Consider the following 21,779-nt stretch of genomic DNA (forward strand, 5'->3'; position numbering starts at 1 on the left):
TGTGTAAATAGACAATTTTATTCTGAACATGGTTGCACAGGGCCTTGATACAGGTCATAAGGAACAAGGTATTCCCCAACCAATCCTGTGCAATGTATCCCACAAAGAATTGGGACACAGCTCACCCCCAGGCTTTGCCAGCATGCTGCCCTATGCTGGCTGTGACTGATTGTAACTGTAGTCCTAAACACCTGGAGGGCACCAGGTATGCAAAGGCTGTTCTAACTTCATTTACTTTGCAACTGCCCCTGCCATAGGAGTTTGACTTACAGGATTTAGTGTGTGTGCTTTACTAGAACCTGCAGATCTATGAACCGGAGCCAGGTGCGAAAGACATACACTTAGAACATAAAACAGCTCAATCATTACCCCCACTGCCATCCCTGTAGTCCTTGGTTAGATAAGCTCCATCTTGAACTGGCTGAAGCTTGGCAAGGGTGGTGAGGGGTCAGCCACATTGTAAGGAGTACAGGGGGCGTGGGCAGGGACCGCCCCATGGCCAACAGTGGAGCTGAGCTGCTGCAGCGTTATGAGAAGCTCCTGTTGGAAGCGCTGCTGCTGCTCCTGTTGGCGCTCCAGTCGGCACTGGCGCTCCAGCACCATATGCACAGCCTGCGCAAGCTTCTGGACCTCAGCGTGCACTGTATCCAGTTTCTCTGCAAGTGGCTGAGGGTTGGCAGCAGGGACCAAGCAGGTAGTCGTCTGAGCTCCCCACTGAGCATTCTGATGAACTGGAGGGTAGGTGGGGTTAAATGTACAAGTCTGAGTACTGGCATCTTTAGTCTAGAAAGGGGGGGGGAATCCAAAAAGAAGAAGAAACGGCAGGATCATCAAACAGTTATTCTCTTCTTCAATTAAAGACTCTAGCCCAGGTGTCACAAACATCACAGGTGCCAGGATGCCTCCTCTGGCGTTTGCAGCAGGTCTTCACAAATATCCCCTCTGAAATTCAGCAAACACCAGGGATTGTTTGCTCTTCCTGCTCAATTCCTGTTTGCACCGACTCCGCTTCTCCTACTTTGAACATGTCCCCTTAAAACATGTCAAGATTTCACTGGATGCCTGGGTTGGCATCTTACCCTCTGTTCAGAGAGGTGCAAAGAGCTTCTCTCTGCGAGTGAGCATGGTGGTGGCTGATGTAGCTGCCGTTACCCCCCCCCCCAAATAGTTGCGAGGGGAGAGGGAGAGCACGCCCACACCATTTTGTGGCCCTGTCTCTGTCTTTTCCCTTTTAGATGATGTGGCAATTACCCTGTGCCCTCACGGCAGCCATTTTGTGACTGGTGCCCATGGCACTTACTCAAAGTTCCAAGGGTTCCCCACAAGGTCAGTGGCCCCCTGACCTAACTCTTCCCCAACCGGGTTCTGAAGTTCTTACAGACTCTCTTACCACCCCAATGCACACAATCCTTCAACTCCCACCCCCACCCCACAAAAAACAATTAACCTCCTTTTGCTTGGGAGCCTTTTCTCTTTCTGACATGTATTGCTATTAAAGCATGCAAACTCCACATCACCTACATGTGCAGAGCAGCCAGAAGATGCCATCGGGACAGGAGTTGTCGCCCTGGAAGAATGCCCAGTCGGCTGCACCTTCACCATGAAGGGCAAACTGGGTGTAGAACCAGATGAATTCTGCCCGTTCTGTACATTTGCCTAACAGACAAGGGAGAAGGCTCAGTTTCATCTTAAGAACGGTATCTCCAGAAGATGAAAGTGCATGTGGGGAACCTTTCATTCAGTTCAAGGGCCACATTCCAGCCACGCAAAAGACAAGAGAATTGTTTCCAGTAACTTAGGGTCATTACTTTAATGACCTACTCTGAGTAACACTCGGCTGGATACAATGCAGAGGTTTTGCGGCACGTTTCTCTATCCTCCATCCAGCCTCTGTATATTTTCCTCTAGGAGGCTTGGTTTGGTCAGAATCGAGTACACAACTTCCAGAGTTAACACTAAATACATTACTTCTGGTAAATGAGCCACCATAGCTGCTAGAGGGCCGTGAAAATTTGTGTCCCTGGTTTTTTTGACTGGTCTACCAATGCACTATCTGAATCCAAAGGGTTGCATTGGTTGCTACATGTGGGGGGGAAAATCCAGCTCTAAAGGACACCAGACCCACCCTTTCTGCTTCTCTAGGGGTTGCATGAAACTACTCAAGAATAATAGGGCTAACATGGGCTTCTAATCACGCTCCTTTCTGTCTCTCTTCTCCCCCCCCCCCTCTCTGTGCCCTTCCCACCTTTTTCTGGAGATGGATGGCGCGGCCTACGATCTTCCTCTTCACAATCAAGGCAGGATTCCGGGCAGGTGGCAGAAAGGCCTTCCCTTTGCCGTTCAGATTATGCTGAGGAACTGCAGGTGCAAACTGAGTCAAGCAGCTGGGCGACACGGAAGGTTTTGGCCCTGGGCAGCTGTCACCTGGAAGAGAAAAAGAGAAAGAAGTGAAAGTGCCTCAGTGTCATCCCAACAGAGAAAAGCAGGGTAGTGAACCAATATGGTGCCTCCCAGATGTGCTGATGGGGACACATGGCCAGGAACGTGTGATACAATTGCTAAACACCTGCACTGGCTCCTGGATTAGGGTCCTTGTACTGATTTACAAAGCCTTGAACAACTTAGGTCCAGGGTACCTTAGGGACGGCCTGAACCCTTAGATTGATCACTGAGATCATCTGCAGGTGTGTTGATGGCTGTCTCCCAAATTGGTGAGGCTCATTTGACATCAACACGAAACAGAGCCTTCAGTGTTATTGTCAGTCCAGTGCGATGCAATACTCTGTCCATGGAGATTTGGCAGCTGCCTTCTGTTTCAACCTTTAAACACCTGAAACTTTTATCTTCCTCCAAGCCTATGCAGACAATTAAGAATGCATCTTCCCATAATTGTTAATTGATTGATTGATTTTTAACGTGCTCCTTAGTGCTGTCAATCATCGCCTTGGATCTCTCCGTCAGTGCTGATTAGCCGATAGGCACTGACAGGAAGCCCCACTTGCAAAGAAATTTGCAACAAAGTCTGTACAGTACTTGCCCCCACACCAATGTTCACATACAACAAGTGTGGGGCAAGTGGGAGCAGTTTCGGAAGAAACGCCTCATGTGCCAAACTGGGATGTGCCAAGATGAATTAGGCCCATAGGTTTCGTGTTCCGCCATTGCTGCCTTAAGCCCTGGCCGTTAAGGTCTTCATAGGTCACACGGCACTCAGAACTAAACTTGAAGCTACTACCCCTTAGAAGTGCTACCGAACTGTCACTCACCCTCCAGCCCAGAAACCCATAGAAAGTGGACCCCTGACAGCCTGCACTTGCAGAGGGTGGTTGCTGAGAGCAAAGGTTGTGGGAGTTTTCTTAAACAGGCCTCAAGCAGAAGCCAGCAGCACACGTGAGTGAACAAAGAGGCTGTGCAAAGCTTTACCCATATTCTGGCCCAGCTGAGATCCGCTGGAGAGGCCCTCATGGGAGGCACTCTGCTTCCCAAACTGCCCTCCATCCTTGCTCAAGGAAGTCACACTAATTATTTTGATGTGCTCCTCGCCATCACAATGGCCGTTACAAGGCGGCACCTCATAGCTTGGGCCAACTCCTGCCACAGAGCCAGCAGCCTCTCTCTGCCCATGGCGCTCAGTCTCGTTTTCCTGGAGTAACTTCCAGAGCTGGTTGTCCTCCCACCCGGCTTGGTCCACAAGAGTCTTCCTGCTCCCATTCTCGAGAGCAGGTTGCAGAAGAGAGACAGGTGGGAGCTGGCTGGGCTCGACGTTCTTGCGCTTTAGGAACAGGTAGATGGCTTGTGGGGTGACCCGGATGTTGTCCAGCTCCAGCACCTTTTTGATCTTGCGGAAACTCAAGCCGGCTTTGCGCAGCTCCACGATCCGTTTCTTGGCATGGTCATCTAAGCGACCCATGGCGGGGCCAAGGACTTTGGCCTCTTCCTTTAATCAAATGGACAGTGGCTACATTCCTGAAGAATATGCAGTTTTCAAGGTAGGGTGCGTTAACAACCAACAGAGACCTTGATGTGGACGCTACTAGATTAGCAAGTCAAACAGGCAAAATGGTGCTGGGAAAACAACCAGTGTTCCTTCCAAAGTCAAATGGTCACAATCACTGTTGCACCGTCCTATAGAAAGCCACTGCAAAGGTTAAATCCATTCTGAAATCCAGCAGAGATCACCAACTCCTGAGCTGGCCAATGGCCTTTTCCATGGAACAAACACTTGTGTGTTTTTGGATTTATATCTCCCCTTTAGAAGATGGGCAGGAAGTTAAAAATAAATATATCCTTTTTCTGTAGCAAAGGAAGACTCCAATAACTCTTTGGGCAGGAGTTAACAGCATCAGCCTAACTCTGTCCACTCAATGCCCACACAAGAAGAGAAGCCACGCTGGGAAAATCCCGCTCTGATTTCTTGCAATTTTCTGTTTCTTTAGCAGAACTTTGGCTGGAAGAGAAAAAACAAAACAAAACAAGGATAGAATAAAATTGTTCTCATTAAGACAAGAAGGAGAGAGGGATAGGAAAAGAGAGAATAGGACTCTATCTGGTAGCTGCTTGTGAACACCTAGATGGACCATCTGGCTGAGGATTAGGTAGCTTCCTAACTTCAGGTTTCCCCCATGATCAAATAAACCAGGGTAGCTACCCTGTGGCCTTCCAGGTGGTATTGGATCACAATCCCCATCATCCCCAACTGTCGGCCATGCTGGTGAAGCAGATGCGAGTTGAGAGCCCAATGACATTGGTATCTGAAGAAGTGTGCATGCACACGAAAGCTCATACCAAGAACAAACTTAGTTGGTCTCTAAGGTGCTACTGGAAGGATTTTTTAATTTTGTTTTGACTATGGCAGACCAACATGGCTACCTACCTGTAATTGGTCTTATTGTGTACATTTGCTTCTAACATCTGTTGATTTTTAACGATAATTTGATCATTTTATTATGTCTGCTGTTTTCATTGCTATTTTATACCACTTTATGGAAAGTACTTAGGGATTTTACTGCAATTTAAGTGAATATAAATGCTGCTAAATAAATAAAATGCCTCTGGAGGGCCACACTGTTAGCCAGCCCCACAGAACTTAAACAAATTCCAAGGACAAAGCAAGTTAAAAGTGACAATATTACAGGATAAGCAGTTGTGCTCAGGCACTTATCAAAAGCTCTGTGAATTATTTACTGTAGCAGGGCCTGGGGGTTCAGATGGCAGCAAAGTAAAATCAAGCAAGGTTGACCACCAAGTGGAACAGAGGCATGCTCTGCCCCAGATCTTGACATGAGACAAACTACCTACACCCCAGTTCAGAGGGGGGACGGGGGCTTTTCTTAAACCAAGGGCCTCATTCCCATCTGGGCAGGGGCTTCATGCCACTCATGGGTGGGGACAGAAGCAGGAAGAGCAATGAATGCAGATTTTACCTTTGCAGAGTAGACTAGTTTCTACAGCCAGCCCTCCTCTATTTTTCATCCAGCCAACAAGAAGCAGTATCAGAGATTATGGACACATTCCAGCCAGGGGGAAAAAAACCACCCAAAACAATCCAAAACAGCCAGGAATGAAGTAGGGTTGGTGAGAGGCATGGCCAGAGGAAGGTACCATATTTTCCCATGTATAAGACTAGGTTTCCCCCCCTAAAAATAATGTCAAAAATTAGGGGACGTCTTATACACAGCTACATCTCCCCCCCATTTTCTTAAATCTGAGTCCCCAAAAATAAGGGGTGTCTTATACATGGGGGAATCTTATAGACGGAAAAGTACGGTATATGGGGCCACATTTCCTTCGTTGCTTAATAGCATCCTACACACCATTTCTAGAGCATTTTGTCTACGTAAAGTCTTCAGAAACAAAGCCTTGCCTCTATGGTTCTCTGCCCTGTTAGGAGGACATTCAAGGAAACGTGTGAATTGTTACTCATGTTGCCACAACAATCTTTCAAAGTTAGAGAATATTTTGAAATTCAAGGAACACACACACACACACACAAACCTAGCGAGTCAATGTAGTTTTTTTACAGATGATGCCACAGCAACGATGCACTTTTGTAGGCCAAAAGCCAGGCCTGTACAGACACATTTCAAACAGAACACATTGTACAGAATTCATGGGTTATTTGCCCTAGAAGTGAATTGTGATGTTGCAAGGATCTCTTTTCAACCAATTCATGACAGTGGGAGTATTTCCACGGGATCAGAGTCCACCTAATTACAGGTCATTACAACCTTTCAGAGAAGCTTTAACCTAAAGACAATGCTGGTTATCCCAAGGAAAGAAAGCAAAATACCATCTGAGCTCTTTGACTTACAATTTAGAGGAGGCACAGAATTTTTCCCTTTACAATGAAGGTTTATGGGTAGACAGCGAAATCTAGGGGTTCACACCTGCCTGGAAGCTTCCACCTGGGCCAAGGAATTGGTTACTTTGTTATTTCAGGTCAGGCATAGGCAAACTTTGCCCTCCAGATGTTTTGGGACTACAACTCCCATCATCCCTAGCTAACAGGACCAGTGGTCAGGGATGATGTGAGTTGTAGTCCCAAAACATCTGGAGGGCCAAGTTTGCCTATGCCTGCCTTAGGTAGACTAAAATCTACAAAGGCCAATCCCATTTTCTCCTCTAATAAGCACTTAAAATAGATATGTTTCATTATCCAAATGTAATAAATGTCTCCAGCCCAGGGAAAGTAGACTATCAATTTTTGATAGTAATTAAAACCACAATCCTGTGGGCATGTCCAGTGATATTTTCTTTTTGGTCCAAAGATGTTAACCCTATCAATTTTGCACTGGCAAAATCCTAGAAATTTGCAGGTGTTCATGTACTTTTAAATTATATTTCTATTGTATGCTGCTTAATGACAGAACAACAATAATAGATTTTACATGTCCTAATGGTCACTAAAAGCCTGGAACAATAAATATGCACCATCTACTGTGCAGTGATCTGATGACCTTAACGTCCTTGCAACATCTGAGTGCACTTTCTATAAACACCAACTTCATTTGAAGACATATTAGGACATCTGGATGGCACATATTGATCTATATGTACAAACTAAGATGACTGTATTGATGTTTAAATGTATTATTAATGGCATCTTTTTTCTTTTTTCCTTTACACCCTAGATTAGGATGAACAAGCAGCTAAAGTCCTTATAATGTTCAAACCGTTGCCTAGCTAGTGGAATGTTACCAGGAGACATAATATTCCTTTACTAACTGCAGTGGGTTGGCTTGTTAAACACAGCAGTTAAGATACTACACTAAGATAACAGAAGGTTTTACTGTTAGGCAACACTTATTAAAGAGTTATACAACATATAAGAAGGTACACTTAGAATCCCTGAAGCTGTCATTTGTTAGGAGTATAACCCACAATCCTATTTCTCCTAAACTGGCTTCTTGCCCGAGGGTACATACCGGTAATCATCAGGGATTACAAGTTCTGCTGCATTATTTACCTTGAAAGCTAAGAAAAATCTGTTGAAGGAACTTACAATCTGTATGTCTTCCTATATTTTGATAATCAAGCCCAACTAAAAGGTCACAATGAGATGCACAAAATATTTTGAGTTCATCAGAACTCCTCACCAAGCCAAATGTGAAGCAAAATAAATAAAGAGTGGGCAAGAAGAGAATGTTATGGGTTTTAGGCTGCAATCCTTAAACATGTTTAACCTAGAAGAAAGTCACATTTAACTCAAGAGGGAGATATTTCTGAGTAGACATACCTAGGATTACATTAACACACTGCCCGGGCTTGCGTCTAGTGCAGCGGTTTGGCTTCACCCCAGAAGGCGCACTCCATTGTCTTTTGGGACAGAAAAATAACCGTATTCCGTTTTCTAGTGTAGCTGGCATGCAAGTTACATAAGTAAGACAATGTGTGTGTGCTTTATTTTCCAGCCAGGTGAAAAATTTTCATTGTTATTTCTGTTTCTATTTATAACCCCGACATTCAAGTTCGAATCTTTCCAAGAGAGCTCTCTTTTATTACTTGGGATTGTAAACTAAGAAGAGTTAACCGCACAATCTTATGCATGCCCAGTCAAAAGCAAACTTCGTCGAGTTCAATGGGTCTCACACCAGGTAAGCAGACAAGAGAATTATAGCCTAAAAGGTTTTGATTAATTCGGGGGGAAATTCCTCGCTCCTTTGTAGGTGTTTATTGCTAACATTAGCATTGATACCAAAGGTATTTACCCGGTATTTTAGTTTGTTTGGCGATGGATAAAAAAACAACAACCAAAACCTACCCGCGATTTTTGCACAATTTAATAACAAGCGACGACGGCAATGAGACAAACCTGCTAAAATACAAAGCGCCCATCACAAAATCTTGACCGAAGAGGCGGTCTCTATGCCAGCCAGGTGTGCAAAGCTATCCTCTGCACGCTTAACCATATGTTATATTCCCACGCGGATCTCATACTCTAAATTGGTGTAAAGTTGCAATCTTCATAGCCTTCTTCTGTTCCGGCTGCTTCATAAAGGATCGCGCTGCTAAGAGGAGAAACGCCGCTCCGCCAACTCAAATCCTCTTTTCTGCACCTCTCTAACCCCCAAGTGCTTCGGTTCTGCGCAGCCTGGACTAAGCAGCAGCAACAGCAGCAGCGCTGCAAACTTACGCCGCCCTTCTCCCCAACTTTGCACAGTCCCGGTGCTGCTGACGAGGCTTCAGCAGCTGTTCGAAAATCTCCAGCCTTCTTTGTTTGATTGGGGGAAAGCCAAATTTCGCAAAGGCTTCTGGGAACAAGGTTTGTGTACTTTAGAGGGAGGAGGAGCCCAACTGTAACCCTTTCAGGGAAAGGGGTCAAGGGGAGAAGCGGCTTAGCCCTTGCATGAGGAGAGCCGCCTTCCTTCAAGGTTTATGTAGGATAAACGTTTGCTAATGTTTGTTTATTTGTTTAGGCAAGTCTACCCAGACATATAATTTTATTGCTGTATTATTATACAGCTGTTGTTGTTATTATTATTTAAAATTACATCCCACCCTTTCTTCCCAAAGAGCCCAGGGAAGGAAATAGCTGCTCAGTTTAAAAACTGAACCAGGTGTGGATCATCTTTGACCCTCCAGGTGCTGATAAACTACAACTCCCATCAGTCCCAGCAGGCATGGGCCATGGTCAAGGATGATGGGAGTTGTAGTTCAGCAACATCTGGAGGGCCAAAGATTCCTCACACCCATTGTATGTGCTTGAGATTTTTGTAGAAATGACACGCGTTGCTGCTCTTGCATAACATGGCATTTCACCTGCGCTGCTTACAAACTTACTCCTCCAGTATGTTTGTGGGGAATCTTTTGTTTCTCCAGGTGTTGCTGCAACTACAATTGCCATCCCCCTTGGCCATTGGCCATGCTTTACTGGCCCTAACAGAAGTTGTAATCTAGCAACTGATGGAGGGCAAAAGGCTCCCCACACCTTGTTTAGATGAAGTTATGCTACTAAAGATAAACCGATATACTGTTATCACCCCAATCTCTTGAGCAATGAGTGACTCCAGTGGTTCCAACCACTTTTCCAGGGTTTGGTCTCTTGAGAATGAAGGTCACTGGACACTGTGGTGTCTGTAGAATATGTGGCTTTATTTGCACATATATACAACCTGAGCATAGTATGGAGGGGCTCACAGCATTAATACTCCAAAGTACCTTGCTCCTCCACTAGTCACAGCTTTAGATCCACAACAGAGCAAGGTATGTATCAGTCTCCAGCTTCCAACTAACACACATCACTCTTTACTATTGTTTTCTAGTAGCAGCTAAGTGAGGGGATTCACGAGAAACCTCACCTATTTGCTTCTATGGCACAAAGCAGCGTCTTTTTGCCTGTGCTAAATCATGGTACTTAACTAGTCAGCCAAAGCCATTATATTGACAAAGGAACTAGTTTGTCAGCTTCCCCTCATAGATACAGGATCATGGGTTTGGAAGGGGAACCAGGGTTTCAGAGGCAGAAGTTTGTGTACAGTGAGGAGGAAGTAACACTGGGGGGGGGGAGTGGCTGTCATAAACAATGGCAAAAGTTTAGTAAAGTGGGAGTAGAAGGACACTGAGAGGGAAATGACACTTTTACTGAGTTAACTACCACCTTCTACTCCTCAGCATTAACCCCCATGCTTACTCTACTGAGATCTCTGCCATTTTTCCCTCCAATCTTGCAGCATCTGACATGGTTTTAAACCACCATCCCCACCCCCCCACAGTTGGAAGGAACACTGGTTGTTTTCCCAGCACCATTTTGCCCGTTTGACTTGCTAATCTAGCAGCGTCCACATCAAGGTCTCTGTTGGCTTGAAAATGGCATATTCTTCAGGAATGTAGCCACTGCCCATTTGACTAAAGGAAGAGGCCAAAGTCTTTGGCCCCGCCATGGGTCGCTTAGATGACCATGCCAAGAAACGGATTGTAGAGCTGCGCAAAGCCGGCTTGAGTTTCCGCAAGATCAAAAAGGTGCTGGAGCTGGACAACATCCGGGTCACCCCACAAGCCATCTACCTGTTCCTAAAGCGCAAGAATGTTGAGCCCAGCCAGCCCCCACCTGTCTCTTTTCAGCAACCTGCTCTTGAGAATGGGAGCAGGAAGACTCTTGTGGACCAAGCCAGCTGGGAGGACAACCAGTGGTCCTCCCTTCTCTCTCTCATGCCCTGGCCACTGCTGTTTACCGGTACTTTTGCTACCCTATCCTGTCCTGACAATATAAAAATCCTGGATTGTGATGCAGCACTACAAACCCTCCCACGGGGTCTCTGTGGCTGCACTGCTTTCTTAGATATTTATTACATGCTTGCCAGACTTGAGGCCCTTGAGCATATTTGTAAACCGCAACTAGGCATTGTGCCACCTATTCCATTTGCTATGATAGAATGCTTCCTCCAAACCTATTTTCAGCTGGTGGGGGTACCCTATGGGCACAAATGTGCCTGCAGCTGAGACACTGGTGACCTTTAAGTGAATATAACATTTTACATTTAATAAATAAATAAGGTCGGTTCCAAACGAAATTAGCTGAACTTGGGTCCCATTGAAATTAGTCAAACAAGTTCGTCCTGATTTAACTCAATTCCCACTGAAAATCGATGGGAATTTAGACTGCAATTCTAATTCTACTGGGAGAAAGCCCCACTAAATTAAATAGGACTTACTCCCAAGTAGATATGGTCAGAATTACACTATACTGTAAATTGAACGAAGTCTAGATATAGTACATCCTGCAATGAGGTGTGTGATGGTTGCTTTGTTTTATAGCCGGTAAGTAGGTTTGGTTTGTTGTACTGGACATTAGTCATGTCATGTCATTAAATTGTAACCTATTCACAGGTAGCTGTGTTGGTTAGCTACCTATAAAGGGAAAAAAACCCCAAAATAACAGTGGTGTAATACTTTTTTTGGAAGAAACTAAGTCACATATAAGATTTTTGACTAATTCTCAGGAGATGGTCTAATGGCATGTGTGCTATGACAGAAAAAACGTAGAATCCAACCGTAAGAAAATACATAAATAGGTTTTAAGCAAAGACACAAAATAAAAATGTGTCTATCTGTACAATCTGCCAACTAAAGATAGCATTTCATATATTTTAATAAGTTGACCCTACAGCTCACACCTGTTTGCCACATGCCTCTTTTATTTTGCTGTTTTAATCCCTGCCTGCCTGCCATACAGCTGCTTATTGATTACATTTTATCCTAACCTTCCTCCAAGGAATGCAGGACATTTATGAAGTATTCTATTTTATCCATGCAACAGCCCTGTGTGGTAGGTTAGGCACTGCCTACCGAACCTCACAAGGTTGTGAGGATAAAATTAGTAAGGGGGAAGAACAATGCATGCCACCTTGAGCTCCTTGAAGGAAGAATAACAACATTAAAGGGATCTGGACAGGCTCTAAGCAGTCTCCCTTAGCCTCCCGTGCCAGGGGTCTCAGCATGCCTTCCCACTGAGTTTATTAAAATGTTTAATGTCCAAAGTAGTTACACAGGAAGTTATCTCAGTCCAAAGTAGTTACACAGGAAGTTATCTCAGTCCAAGTAAACAGGAAGCTTTGGCTGGAGGACTGAGAAACCCTTCTAGCAATGGTATGTTTTGACTGCTCTGTGTTTACACCCCACACAAAGTGCTAGGCGCTTGCAAAAATCCTGCATGAGCTAATAATCCTTTCAACTCCCCTTTCCCCTTTCCATTACCGTGTTTTAAAAACAGATAAGTGGGTTGCTTTTGCGTTCTCCCCGCCCTCCTAAAAAACCTTTATCTCCATGGAGCATTAAACTACCACAACAAAAAGGGTCGATCTTCCCCTTTAAGGGGGGGGGGACAGTAACCATGGAGATAGAGGGCTACCCCGCCCCTCCTCTTCGCGCTTCCTTTCGTTCGGTGACGCTATCAGGGCGCGCCGACTAGCGGCTCTTTGCCGCTGTGTGGAAGGCGGCAATCCGCGCGTCACCGCGAACGCGACGAGGGAGCGACGGTCGGGCTCTGAGGATGTAAGTAGAGGGGAGAGGCGGTAATCCGTCGCCATCTGCCCCGGTCCGGTTGCAGTTAGTCGTGGCTGCGCCCGAGTGTGGCAAGAAAAGGTTCCCGGACGCTGGGGGTGGGTCTGTGAGGGAGGACGGCCCCGCGGATGAGCTCGAGAAGCGGGGAGGCCTTGACTGCAGGGGAGAGTTTGGGAGCCCTTAGAGGCGCTTGTGTGTGGTCGGTTGACTGAAGCGGCAGAGCCGATTTGCTCCGCCCCTTCCCGTTTCCCTCTTTCTCCGTGTCGGGCGAGGAAAGCTCGTATCGCCAGCTAGGCCCAGTTGAGGAGGGGGTTCGTTTCTCTTCTCCCTTGAGGGGTCTCCCAAACCTCCTGGAGCCCACTCTGAAAGTCTCCTTCAATCCCCCTTATTTGCCTGACCAGTACATGTTCAAATTCAAGTTGCGCCCTTCTATTACTATATTGATTGTGTTATCTACTTTATGTTGGAAAAGATAATCCCTTATCCAAGGAAATACAGGATGGAGTTTATGGTTCTTCTCTCCATACCCCCGTTTTAACTTCATAACAGCCCTGTGAGATAGGCCTGTTGTGATCCCTCAGACTAGCGAAGGCCACCAAGTTGAGCTTTGTGACTGACCAGGGATTTAACCCTCTTGTTTCTGTGATGCTAAGTGTTGCACCACACTGGACCCCTTGGTTACCTCTTATACCTTGGCTTCCAGCATGGGGATTCATTCAGTGGATTCTCAGATATGGCTTTATGTTGCAGCACTATGGTGCTTCTGCTAGTATGATTCTTACTTCTAGATGTAACCTGTTGTTTGTTCAGCCAGCTTGCAGAGCTAGTACAGGATATTGCTTGTACCTGGGAAGCTCAAGTTCAAATCTCTGGTCCCTCTTGGTCTTAGAGGGTGGTCTTGGTCTTAGAGGGTCTTCTTGGGGGGATGGTGGTAGTGAAGAGCAGTAGTGAGGCAGGTGCTATTATAATTCACTTAATATTTCTTTATCAATAGCAAAGAAATTGACTTTCAATAATATAAGTGATTACTTAGACAAATATGCAAGTCCATTGATCTGTTAAAAATACTAAGACTAAAAACATTCACTTGATTATGTACTAAGTGGCTTTTCACCACAGTGAAGTAAATGTATTGCCCAAACACAGTAAGGTATACATATAACCATTCTGCTAGCTTTGTGAACATGCTGATAAGAGTCAGTTTGCAAAGTCAGTGATTCCCACAGAAAGACGTCTAGGCGCTATTGAATTTTGTACACAATATTGTTTTTTGGGGGGCAGTACTGGTAAGCTTGGGCTTGGTGTTCCTCATCTTAAAGCACTGAGGATGTGATATATACAGCAGACAGTTCTCTTTTACTGAGGGTTCACTGATTTCTCTTAACCACCAAGTTAATTAAAGACCTCATTTAACCTGAACAGGTTCTTTCAAATTGTTTTTGTACCACTTAGAGAGTGCAATTAATGTGAATAGGAAGTGGGTCATGAAGTGTGCATATAGAGGAATAATACTTTTAATCCCATTTAATTTCTTTGTTGATGAAAACATCTGCTGGAGTATGTCCTACTGCTTTTTCTGAAAATGCTCCTGTCTGCTATATAACACAGGGCTACATGCAGCGTTGTCAAAGCAGAATGGCTAAGAAATCTGGGATATCCAGACATAGGTTTTCTGAATGTGAGTTCTTCCCTAGGGCAGGGAATATCATTACACCTATGTTTCTACAATAGCTGTGAGTGACACAAAAGCAAGAGCTGCCTTCTTGAATGACTCGTGCAGAAATACTTAACACTGTTTCTGTTAAAGGTTAACAGAGTTTCAAGTGGAAAGCTAAGCTTGTGGTAATAGTCTTCTGCTATAGGTACTTGTAATTTAAGTTACAGACATCAGTAGAATAATGGACTGTTGGACCTTACTTTGGACCTTCCCAAAGGCTTATTTGCATAAGCACATTATACACAGTTTGTGTATATGATGTGCCTGAGAGAAGTCTCAGCACATGAAAATGCATCTTTAACATTAATCCAGGTTGCCCTCCATAAAGTAATAGTTACAAGTGTTAATCTTAAAGATGACAAAACATATTTGTCCTTCCTACGTCAAATGTACATCAAAGCAACCTTGCTCTCTCAGTGCCTGTTGAGTTACTTGAGCATAGCAGTGTACAGAAATTGAGCTACAAGGATGAAAACCTTTGTTTCCAGAGTTTCCACCCATTTCCCATAGGTTGCCCTGGTGCTGCTTCGCTAGAGAAAAATACATACACTTAATCTGAAATGTACAGTACCCTGTACTCTACCATTCTAAAATAGTCATTGTTTTTAATGTATGACTTTAAAACACCTTGGGTTCTATACTGAGAGGTAGAATTGAAGTACTTGAAATAAGCCATAGCTACTCTCAGAATATAGAGACACTCTTGAGCCCAGCCCACAGTGTGTGTAACCCATAAGGACTTCCTGTGGTGTATCTGGAGTAGCCAGCAGCATTTCCAACTGAGGTTCTTTTATACCACGGATGGGAAATGGTGACCCTCCAAATTTTGTTGGATTGCCAACTCCCATCACCCTGGTCATTGGCTGTGCTGGCTGGGGCTGATGGGAGTTGGAGTCCAAGAACATCTGGAAGACCACAGGTTTTACCACCCCTGTTCTGTGATCTGAGGATAGGGTTATGTGTTGTGCTTCTGCTCTGTTACATTTAATAGTCTCTGGGAGTGACCTTGGAGCTGAAATTGCAGACTTAACTGCAGCGCTCTATCAATACAAAATAAAGCTTAGCAGTAGTAATGAGAAACTGCATTAATAATTTAGGAAGAGCAGTAGAAATTCTTATAAACAATTAAAATTACTATAATTTTCCTGGGACTTAAAATGCTTTCTTGCTACTACTGTACCACAATGTCCTGTTGAGGTACCTTGCTTTCTATTGCAGAAGTAGCCGACATGGTGTTCTCCAGATGTTGCCGGACTATAACTCTAGTCATCCATGAGAGTTGGCTGTGATGACAGGCTGATGGGAGTTGGAGTTCAATTCAAATGGAGGGCACCATGTTGGCTATCACTGTCCTGTTGTAATGCTGCATATCTTAAGGAATTCAGACTGAAAAACTCTGTGTGCTTTGCTGTGTTGATTGTGTTATTCCTCCTTTTGAAGGGTGATTAGAAAGAAAATTCAAATGCTCTGTGTAAACACTTTCTTAAGTTGTTCAGCAGATGCTATTTTCAAATGGGTAATAACAAGCCACACGGAAGTGTGTGAACTATTATGCTTTGCATGAAGCTTGTGCCTTTTCTTGTGAAGTGGGTTTTCTTTTCCTCTGCCTATATGTTAACTGTCTCATATCCCTTTTATCTTGTCACTAGGCTGCTCTTTGGAGTTTATTGCATTCGCTTAGGGATCGTTTCTCAGAATCAAGGAGTTAGAAGTAAGCTTTCAGATAAGTGAGCCCCCCCAAAAAGTGCCGCTTTTGGACTCGGAAGGGGAAAATGGAGCTGTCAGGAATGAAAAAGAAGAGTTTGCTAGGAATCAAAGAAAATAATAAAAAGTCCAGCACTAGGTAATAATTGTCTGAATGTTCAAGGCCTTACCCCTCTTGGGGGATCTGTGCAGACTCCTAGGGTTTTCCCATCAAGCATGAGGAATTAGAAATGCATCTTCCCCTCCTTTTCATAATCTCCATATATTCCACACCATTGGCTTTCTTTCATGAAGCCACTCCATAGTGTAAACACTGGGGCTTTATTTGTATCTTGGCATCTTTGTAGCAATGACATTCCTTGCTTTTGTTGCAACTGAAATTGCAGGGTTGGAAATTAAGTTTCTCAACCTTTGTTCGTTAAAGGGCTCCCTCTCCTACCAAGCGCAAGGACCGTACAGAAGAAAAGTCCAAGGACAGGTCCAAAGACAAGCCAGCTACAAAGGAGTCGAGTGAAAAGGATCGTGGGCGTGACAAAACTCGCAAGAGGCGCAGTGCCTCCAGTGGTAGTAGCAGCACCAGGTAAGCAGAGTCAGGAATTCTTGGGTTTCTGAAGGCTTTTTCAAGGACCAGGCCTTCCCAAGGATTCTTAATCGGCTGTTAAAAAATGATGCCATCATGCTCAGACAGTGCAAACCTTTGAACTTTTCAGGTGTTGGATACAGGGATGGAGTTGTGGTGGCTGTCTCCACCATTCCCTACTTGTGAGATTCACAGGAATGTAGGGCAGTTAAGATTAAGAACTTAAAATATGCCCCTTGATCTGAACCAGTAGGTCGGTTGTAAGTTGAGTGAAGCAGTAATGCTAAACACATATTTGCATAGCTGTCAACCCTCCCTGCTGTTTCCCAATGCTATAATAAGGGAATTTCCCGCAAAAAAAGGAAAAGGTTGACAGCTATGCATATTTGACTTCAGGTCCTCTTCTCTGATTGAGATATTGGGAGTTTGCGTGTGGTTTCACACAGGAGGTCTGTTTGAACCCAAATGATTTCTTCGGAGGGGAGGCCCTTCTTGGTGTTCATCTTTAGAAGATGTGTGTCCTGCATTTACAAAGGGGTGTGTGTGTTATGGGCATTTCAACTGGAACACCCTCCAAAGGGAGGTAATTTCAGAGACAGTTAAAACATTTTTCTTTGCCTGAGCATTTTAGACGGTGGCATTTTTAGTGGGTTGAACAGTTTTTCTCATTCTTCATTGAATTGGTTTCATAAGGTATTTGTAATTTGAGGTGACTTTTGTATATTGCTCTGAAATCTGTTTTTGGATAAAGGGCCATTTATAAATTTATACAATAAGTGAAATGATTTAGAAAGAGCATCACCTCTGCATTAGGAGGTGGCCAGGTTTGGGTTGGAACTGCAAAAGACAATGGTGTGTTCTTTCCAACACCTTCAGAAGTTCTTGGGGGTTATCGGGAGAACACCCTTGCTGCCATTAGTCTCTTGCATGACACCTTCTCTGCCAGGTCTCGCTCCAGTTCCACATCCAGTTCTGGTTCTAGCTCCAGCACCGGCTCCAGCAGTGGCTCCAGCTCCTCCTCCGCGTCAAGCCGCTCTGGGAGTTCGAGCACATCCCGCAGTTCCAGCTCCAGCAGCTCCTCGGGTTCTCCAAGCCCATCTCGACATCGGCACGACAACAGGAGGCGTTCCCGTTCAAAGTGAGTCTAGATTACCGGAGGCTACTGGCTACTTTATTTCCATTGGCCTTGATAAGTGCTTCCTGTAAGACAGGGGTCGGGATACATAGCTGTCAACTTTTCCCTTTTCTTGCGAGGAATCCTATTCGGAATAAGGGAATTTTCCTTAAAAAAAAGGGAAAAGTTGACAGCTATGGTCGGGAACTCCTTTCAGCTCAAAGGCCATACTCCTTTCTTGGGGAGGGGCACATGCTAGCAGGGGGCCAGAGGCAGAAGTGGGCAAAATAGCAGATTGGCCTGTTCTTTGCCTTTTGAATCTTATCTTTGGGAACCTGTGCTATATGAAGAGGATGCTTCTAAGTTTCAAACTTGGTGGATAGTATGAAATATACCTCTAAGCCCTACTGAATTTAAGTTAAGCCTCAATAGTTACCCTTTTAGCATAATTATTTCTTGCAAACTATAAATGGCCTGTAGTTGTTGCACCAGCCACCTTTTTTTTTAGTAACAAATTTAGCAAGGAATGCAGAATAAGATCATTGGTGTTTTTTTGTCATGCTGCATTGATAGGAGTTAATGAAGAGCTTGAGTCGCAGATCCATACGTTTAATTTTTTTTTTGACACTTTTTGTTTATTTCCACCAGGTCTAAACCGCCCAAGAGAGATGAAAAGGAACGGAAGAGAAGGAGTCCATCACCCAAACCTACCAAAGTACATATTGGCAGACTCACAAGAAATGTGACTAAGGTAACAGATGCCTGTTGTTCACTTGTACCCAGAAAGAAGTAAAAAGGCCAAAGGGGGTAGGGAAACAAAAGTCCCCCAGAACCAATGGTCTGACTCGGCATAAGACAGCTTCCTGTAAGTCCATATTGAATATGAATGCTGGGAATGCTGTTGACCAAGGGTCCCTCCCAGTATTGATACACTGCCCTGCTTGCAAGTGGCTTGACCCCTGTGAGAACAGTGTGCTGGACTAGATGGGCCACTGGCCTGGTCCAGCAGGCTTTTCTTATGCTCCTATAGATATAGCTGAGTAAAGATCAGGTAACCTGGGAAGCAAAACTGTTGAAGCATTTCAATATGTAATTGAATGGTCTTCACTCTTTTTGATCAGATCCAGTTAAAGGGGTGTGTGTGTTGCTGCTTCCACCACTGCCCATTCAGTGTTTTGTTGTTACGAAGATGGAAAGTAATGAACATTTGCCATGAGCATTAAAGAGCTTGCTTTTCCTCTTCCAGGACCACATAATGGAAATATTTTCCTCTTATGGAAAGATCAAAATGATCGATATGCCAGTTGACAGACTCAACCCACACCTCTCAAAGGGTTATGCATATGTAGAATTTGAGAATCCAGATGATGCTGAGAAGGCACTGAAGCACATGGATGGAGGTGGGTTTCAGAAGCTGGCTGCATTGTTAAGGGGTTTGACTTCTACATGACTGAAAAATATTTATGCTGTAATTTGAGATGATTCCACCCCCCCCCAAATTAAACAAGGGTTTCAGATTTCCCAAAAGTGATATAGGTTCTTCCAGCTAGGAGAGCTTTTTGCGGAGCACACCTGAACAAAATAAGGCTCTAGGTTCTTCAAGTTTTACTCTTATAATAATACAAATGTATCGTTTTACCTGTATGACTTCTTTTTTAAAAAATCAACCTTGTATGCCAGCAATATGGGCTGGTGGGACCTCTGCGACCACGTCATGTTGGTTTCTGGCCCAAAGTGAGAGGGGTGGGTCATCCTGATGAAAATGGCCCCCAATATAAACTGCATTCTCCAGAAAGGCAATGGACCTGTGGGCATGAGCTCAGACCTTGGAATAAGTTGGCAGCAATTATTCATAAAGAAAGCAGAGGCTTGTCCCAGGAAAAACTTGCAGTCCCATGTTGGACATTAAAAAATTTATAGTGTAGGTCAGAGGTTACAAATCTTTTTTTTCTTGGGGGCTAATGACCCACAGAGGGAATCATTCAGGGAACTGGTAAGCAAAGTTTGTGGCTCCCCAAGGTCTTTTTGGTATCTCCCTGCATATATGTGTTACACATGTGTATTAATATCTCCCTCTAGGTTTCCTGCTCCCCCACACCACTGCCATAGTTTGACCTTCCCTAGTGAGCAAGAAGGCAGTGGCTGCAGGGGGCCTTTGCGTCAATCCCTCACCCTGCTGAAACAAATCTACTTTCTGCTTCTGATCTTTAAATAGGGCAGATTGATGGTCAGGAGATCACTGCCACGGCTGTCCTGACTCCTCGGCCCAGGATGCCTCTCAGGCGTTTCACCCCTCCGCGGAGGATGTTGCCGCCACCGCCCATGTGGCGTCGTTCTCCACCTCGCATGAGGAGAAGGTAGGTTGCCTTTGTGGAGCTAGGTAAGCCAGAGGGGCTTAGCTGTTCACAGCTGGTAGGAGCTCTGTCCAGGGAAGCAAACTAAAAAGAAGACACCTGTGGACTCAAATGAGTCACAGCAAGGATGGGCTGTGAGTTACTTCCTGCACTACAGCTGATGGCGAACAAAGACTGTCCCTGCAGAAAGTATTTGAAGCATAGGCACCCCTTTCCAGAGCATTAGCATCAGTTTGTATGCCAATTTTCCACAACAGTGCTCAAAGTGACTCACAGCATACCAAATGTACATTAATAAATCCAGCAATTTTATTTTTAAAAATACATTATGAAATACATTAGGGGAAGGCAGGTGGAAGTACTTGCCCCATAATGGTTCCAGCATTCTCTCCCCTATAGAACCTTCTCAAGTGCTCAGGGGGCATGTGTCTAAAATCTCTCAACTCATTATAAGTTTGAACATATGCCTTATATATTTAAGTCAAGTCGAGATTGATGGAATATTTCTATTGTTAATATAAGCTGATGATGTGTATTCGCAAAAATAAAACACTGATCTAGAAACTGAGAAAATGTTTATTTTATTTAGTAATTATTATACAGTTGCTATATTGCTTTCTACATTAGGGTTCATTTGCAAAATGTTAGCATGCTGAACTTTAGGATATAGGAACTACCCTTGAATGCTGTTGAATAATAAGGGACCAAATAAGTGTGGATTACTTTTGATATCCATCCATTCTCCTAACTGAGGCTCTGTTCTCTTCCTCACAACTATCTATTCCTTTCAGGTCCAGGTCTCCCAGGCGCAGATCCCCAGTTCGCAGACGGTCACGATCCAGATCTCCAGGCCGCAGGCGTCACCGCAGCCGATCCAGTTCCAACTCTTCCCGATAAAATGTGGGACTTGGCAGCTTCTTGTTTTTTGTTTTTGTTTTTTTTAAACTTAAAGTGCATTCAGTTTAAAAATTTAAAAATAAAAGAAGAATGAAAATAAAACGAAGGGAAAGCTGAGAAATTGAAACCTAGCTTAGTGTCTTGGCCCAGCAGGGTGAACTGTGGACCTTTGTTGGACTTAAAGTTCTTTTTAAAGGGAGCTTTGGTTTGCAAGTTCTCAACAAGATATGATACTGTCCTCTTAAGTCCAGTGAAGTCTCTTGTTTTTATGATATGTCAAAAATAAATTTATACTGTTGGAAGTAATAAATGGCAGGTTGCAAGAAAACCCTCAGCAAATTTAGATACGGACTGGTTCCTCTCCCCCCAACGCCACCCTCAGCTCTTAGGGATGTTGGCACACAGAAAAGCTTTTTCATATTCCTTGCTGCTTGGGCATTTAACCAGCCTAAGAACTAGGGGACTAGGACTAGTGTTCTTTTTAAGGCATCCCTTCCTTTACTAAAATGTTTTTGGTGCATTGTTCACAAGCCCTGTCCTTCCCAAGACCGATGTAAATGCTTTTGCTTTTAGAAGATGTGAAACAAATAGGCACAAAAGCTGTTTCTCTTGCCACCTTCCTCCTGGGGTGGAAGGTGATGAGTCTGAGACCAATTGGGGATAACTAGTGTTCAGTTTGCAAAAGGCCAAGAGATTTGCAACCTATTGTACAGTCATTACTATAAAGTTTGATTTTTGTATACCTTTAGCATCTTGTAGTCATGTTGTTGGTACTTGTGTGGAATGGCAAGACGGAATAAACCAGTAAGGTTTGGAATAAATGTGTATGGATTCTTTTGTATTTGAGGAATGTGATGGTGGTTCTGTGTGCTTAAAATTTTACCACTGAATCCTGCAATGGCTGTGCTGGTTTCT

The 21,779-nt window shown here is 44.3% G+C and overlaps 2 protein-coding genes across 6 annotated transcripts; one reads left to right on the forward strand and one right to left on the reverse strand.

Moving 5' to 3' along the window:
* On the reverse strand, positions 1–8,745 carry LOC117056378. 3 transcript variants are annotated; one of them, XM_033166644.1, is made up of 5 exons: positions 8,312–8,745; positions 3,424–4,447; positions 2,246–2,424; positions 1,522–1,656; positions 1–783 (listed from the first exon to the last, which is right to left on the reverse strand). In XM_033166644.1, the coding sequence occupies exons 2-5, from the start codon at positions 3,908–3,910 to the stop codon at positions 397–399; spliced, it is 1,188 nt and encodes a 395-aa protein (XP_033022535.1). In that variant the 5' UTR covers positions 3,911–4,447; positions 8,312–8,745; the 3' UTR covers positions 1–396. The 3 variants fall into 3 exon arrangements, with proteins under 3 accessions (XP_033022535.1, XP_033022536.1, XP_033022537.1); XM_033166645.1 differs by lacking the exon at positions 8,312–8,745 and adding an exon at positions 5,814–5,934; XM_033166646.1 differs by lacking the exon at positions 1,522–1,656.
* A 3,641-nt stretch (positions 8,746–12,386) lies between these two features.
* On the forward strand, positions 12,387–20,912 carry RNPS1 (RNA binding protein with serine rich domain 1). 3 transcript variants are annotated; one of them, XM_033166901.1, is made up of 8 exons: positions 12,387–12,489; positions 15,865–16,058; positions 16,344–16,499; positions 17,446–17,637; positions 18,262–18,364; positions 18,860–19,013; positions 19,829–19,970; positions 20,759–20,912. In XM_033166901.1, exons 2-8 carry the CDS (start codon positions 15,988–15,990, stop codon positions 20,862–20,864), a joined length of 924 nt encoding a protein of 307 aa, XP_033022792.1. In that variant the 5' UTR covers positions 12,387–12,489; positions 15,865–15,987; the 3' UTR covers positions 20,865–20,912. The 3 variants fall into 3 exon arrangements, with proteins under 3 accessions (XP_033022792.1, XP_033022793.1, XP_033022794.1); XM_033166902.1 differs by having other exon boundaries at positions 17,482–17,637; XM_033166903.1 differs by lacking the exon at positions 15,865–16,058 and having other exon boundaries at positions 12,389–12,489.
* The last annotated feature ends 867 nt before the right edge of the window (positions 20,913–21,779 follow it).

Source organism: Lacerta agilis, chromosome 13 (genome assembly GCF_009819535.1).
Source record: "Lacerta agilis isolate rLacAgi1 chromosome 13, rLacAgi1.pri, whole genome shotgun sequence".
NCBI lineage: Eukaryota > Metazoa > Chordata > Lepidosauria > Squamata > Lacertidae > Lacerta > Lacerta agilis.

What these genes read in the sequence shown, in the direction of transcription:
- RNPS1 (XM_033166901.1), top strand. Translation starts at nt 15,988, where the DNA reads ATGGAGCTGTCAGGAATGAAAAAGAAGAGTTTGCTAGGAATCAAAGAA. An exon ending in AGGAGGCGTTCCCGTTCAAA is followed by an intron (nt 17,638 to 18,261) that starts GTGAGTCTAGAT and finishes TATTTCCACCAG; the next exon opens with GTCTAAACCGCCCAAGAGAG. An exon ending in ACTGAAGCACATGGATGGAG is followed by an intron (nt 19,014 to 19,828) that starts GTGGGTTTCAGA and finishes ATCTTTAAATAG; the next exon opens with GGCAGATTGATGGTCAGGAG.
- LOC117056378 (XM_033166644.1), bottom strand. Translation starts at nt 3,910, where the DNA reads ATGGGTCGCTTAGATGACCATGCCAAGAAACGGATCGTGGAGCTGCGC. An exon ending in CCATCCATCTCCAGAAAAAG is followed by an intron (nt 1,657 to 2,245) that starts GTGGGAAGGGCA and finishes CTTGTCTGTTAG; the next exon opens with GCAAATGTACAGAACGGGCA. An exon ending in CTTCTGGCTGCTCTGCACAT is followed by an intron (nt 784 to 1,521) that starts GTAGGTGATGTG and finishes CCCCCTTTCTAG; the next exon opens with ACTAAAGATGCCAGTACTCA.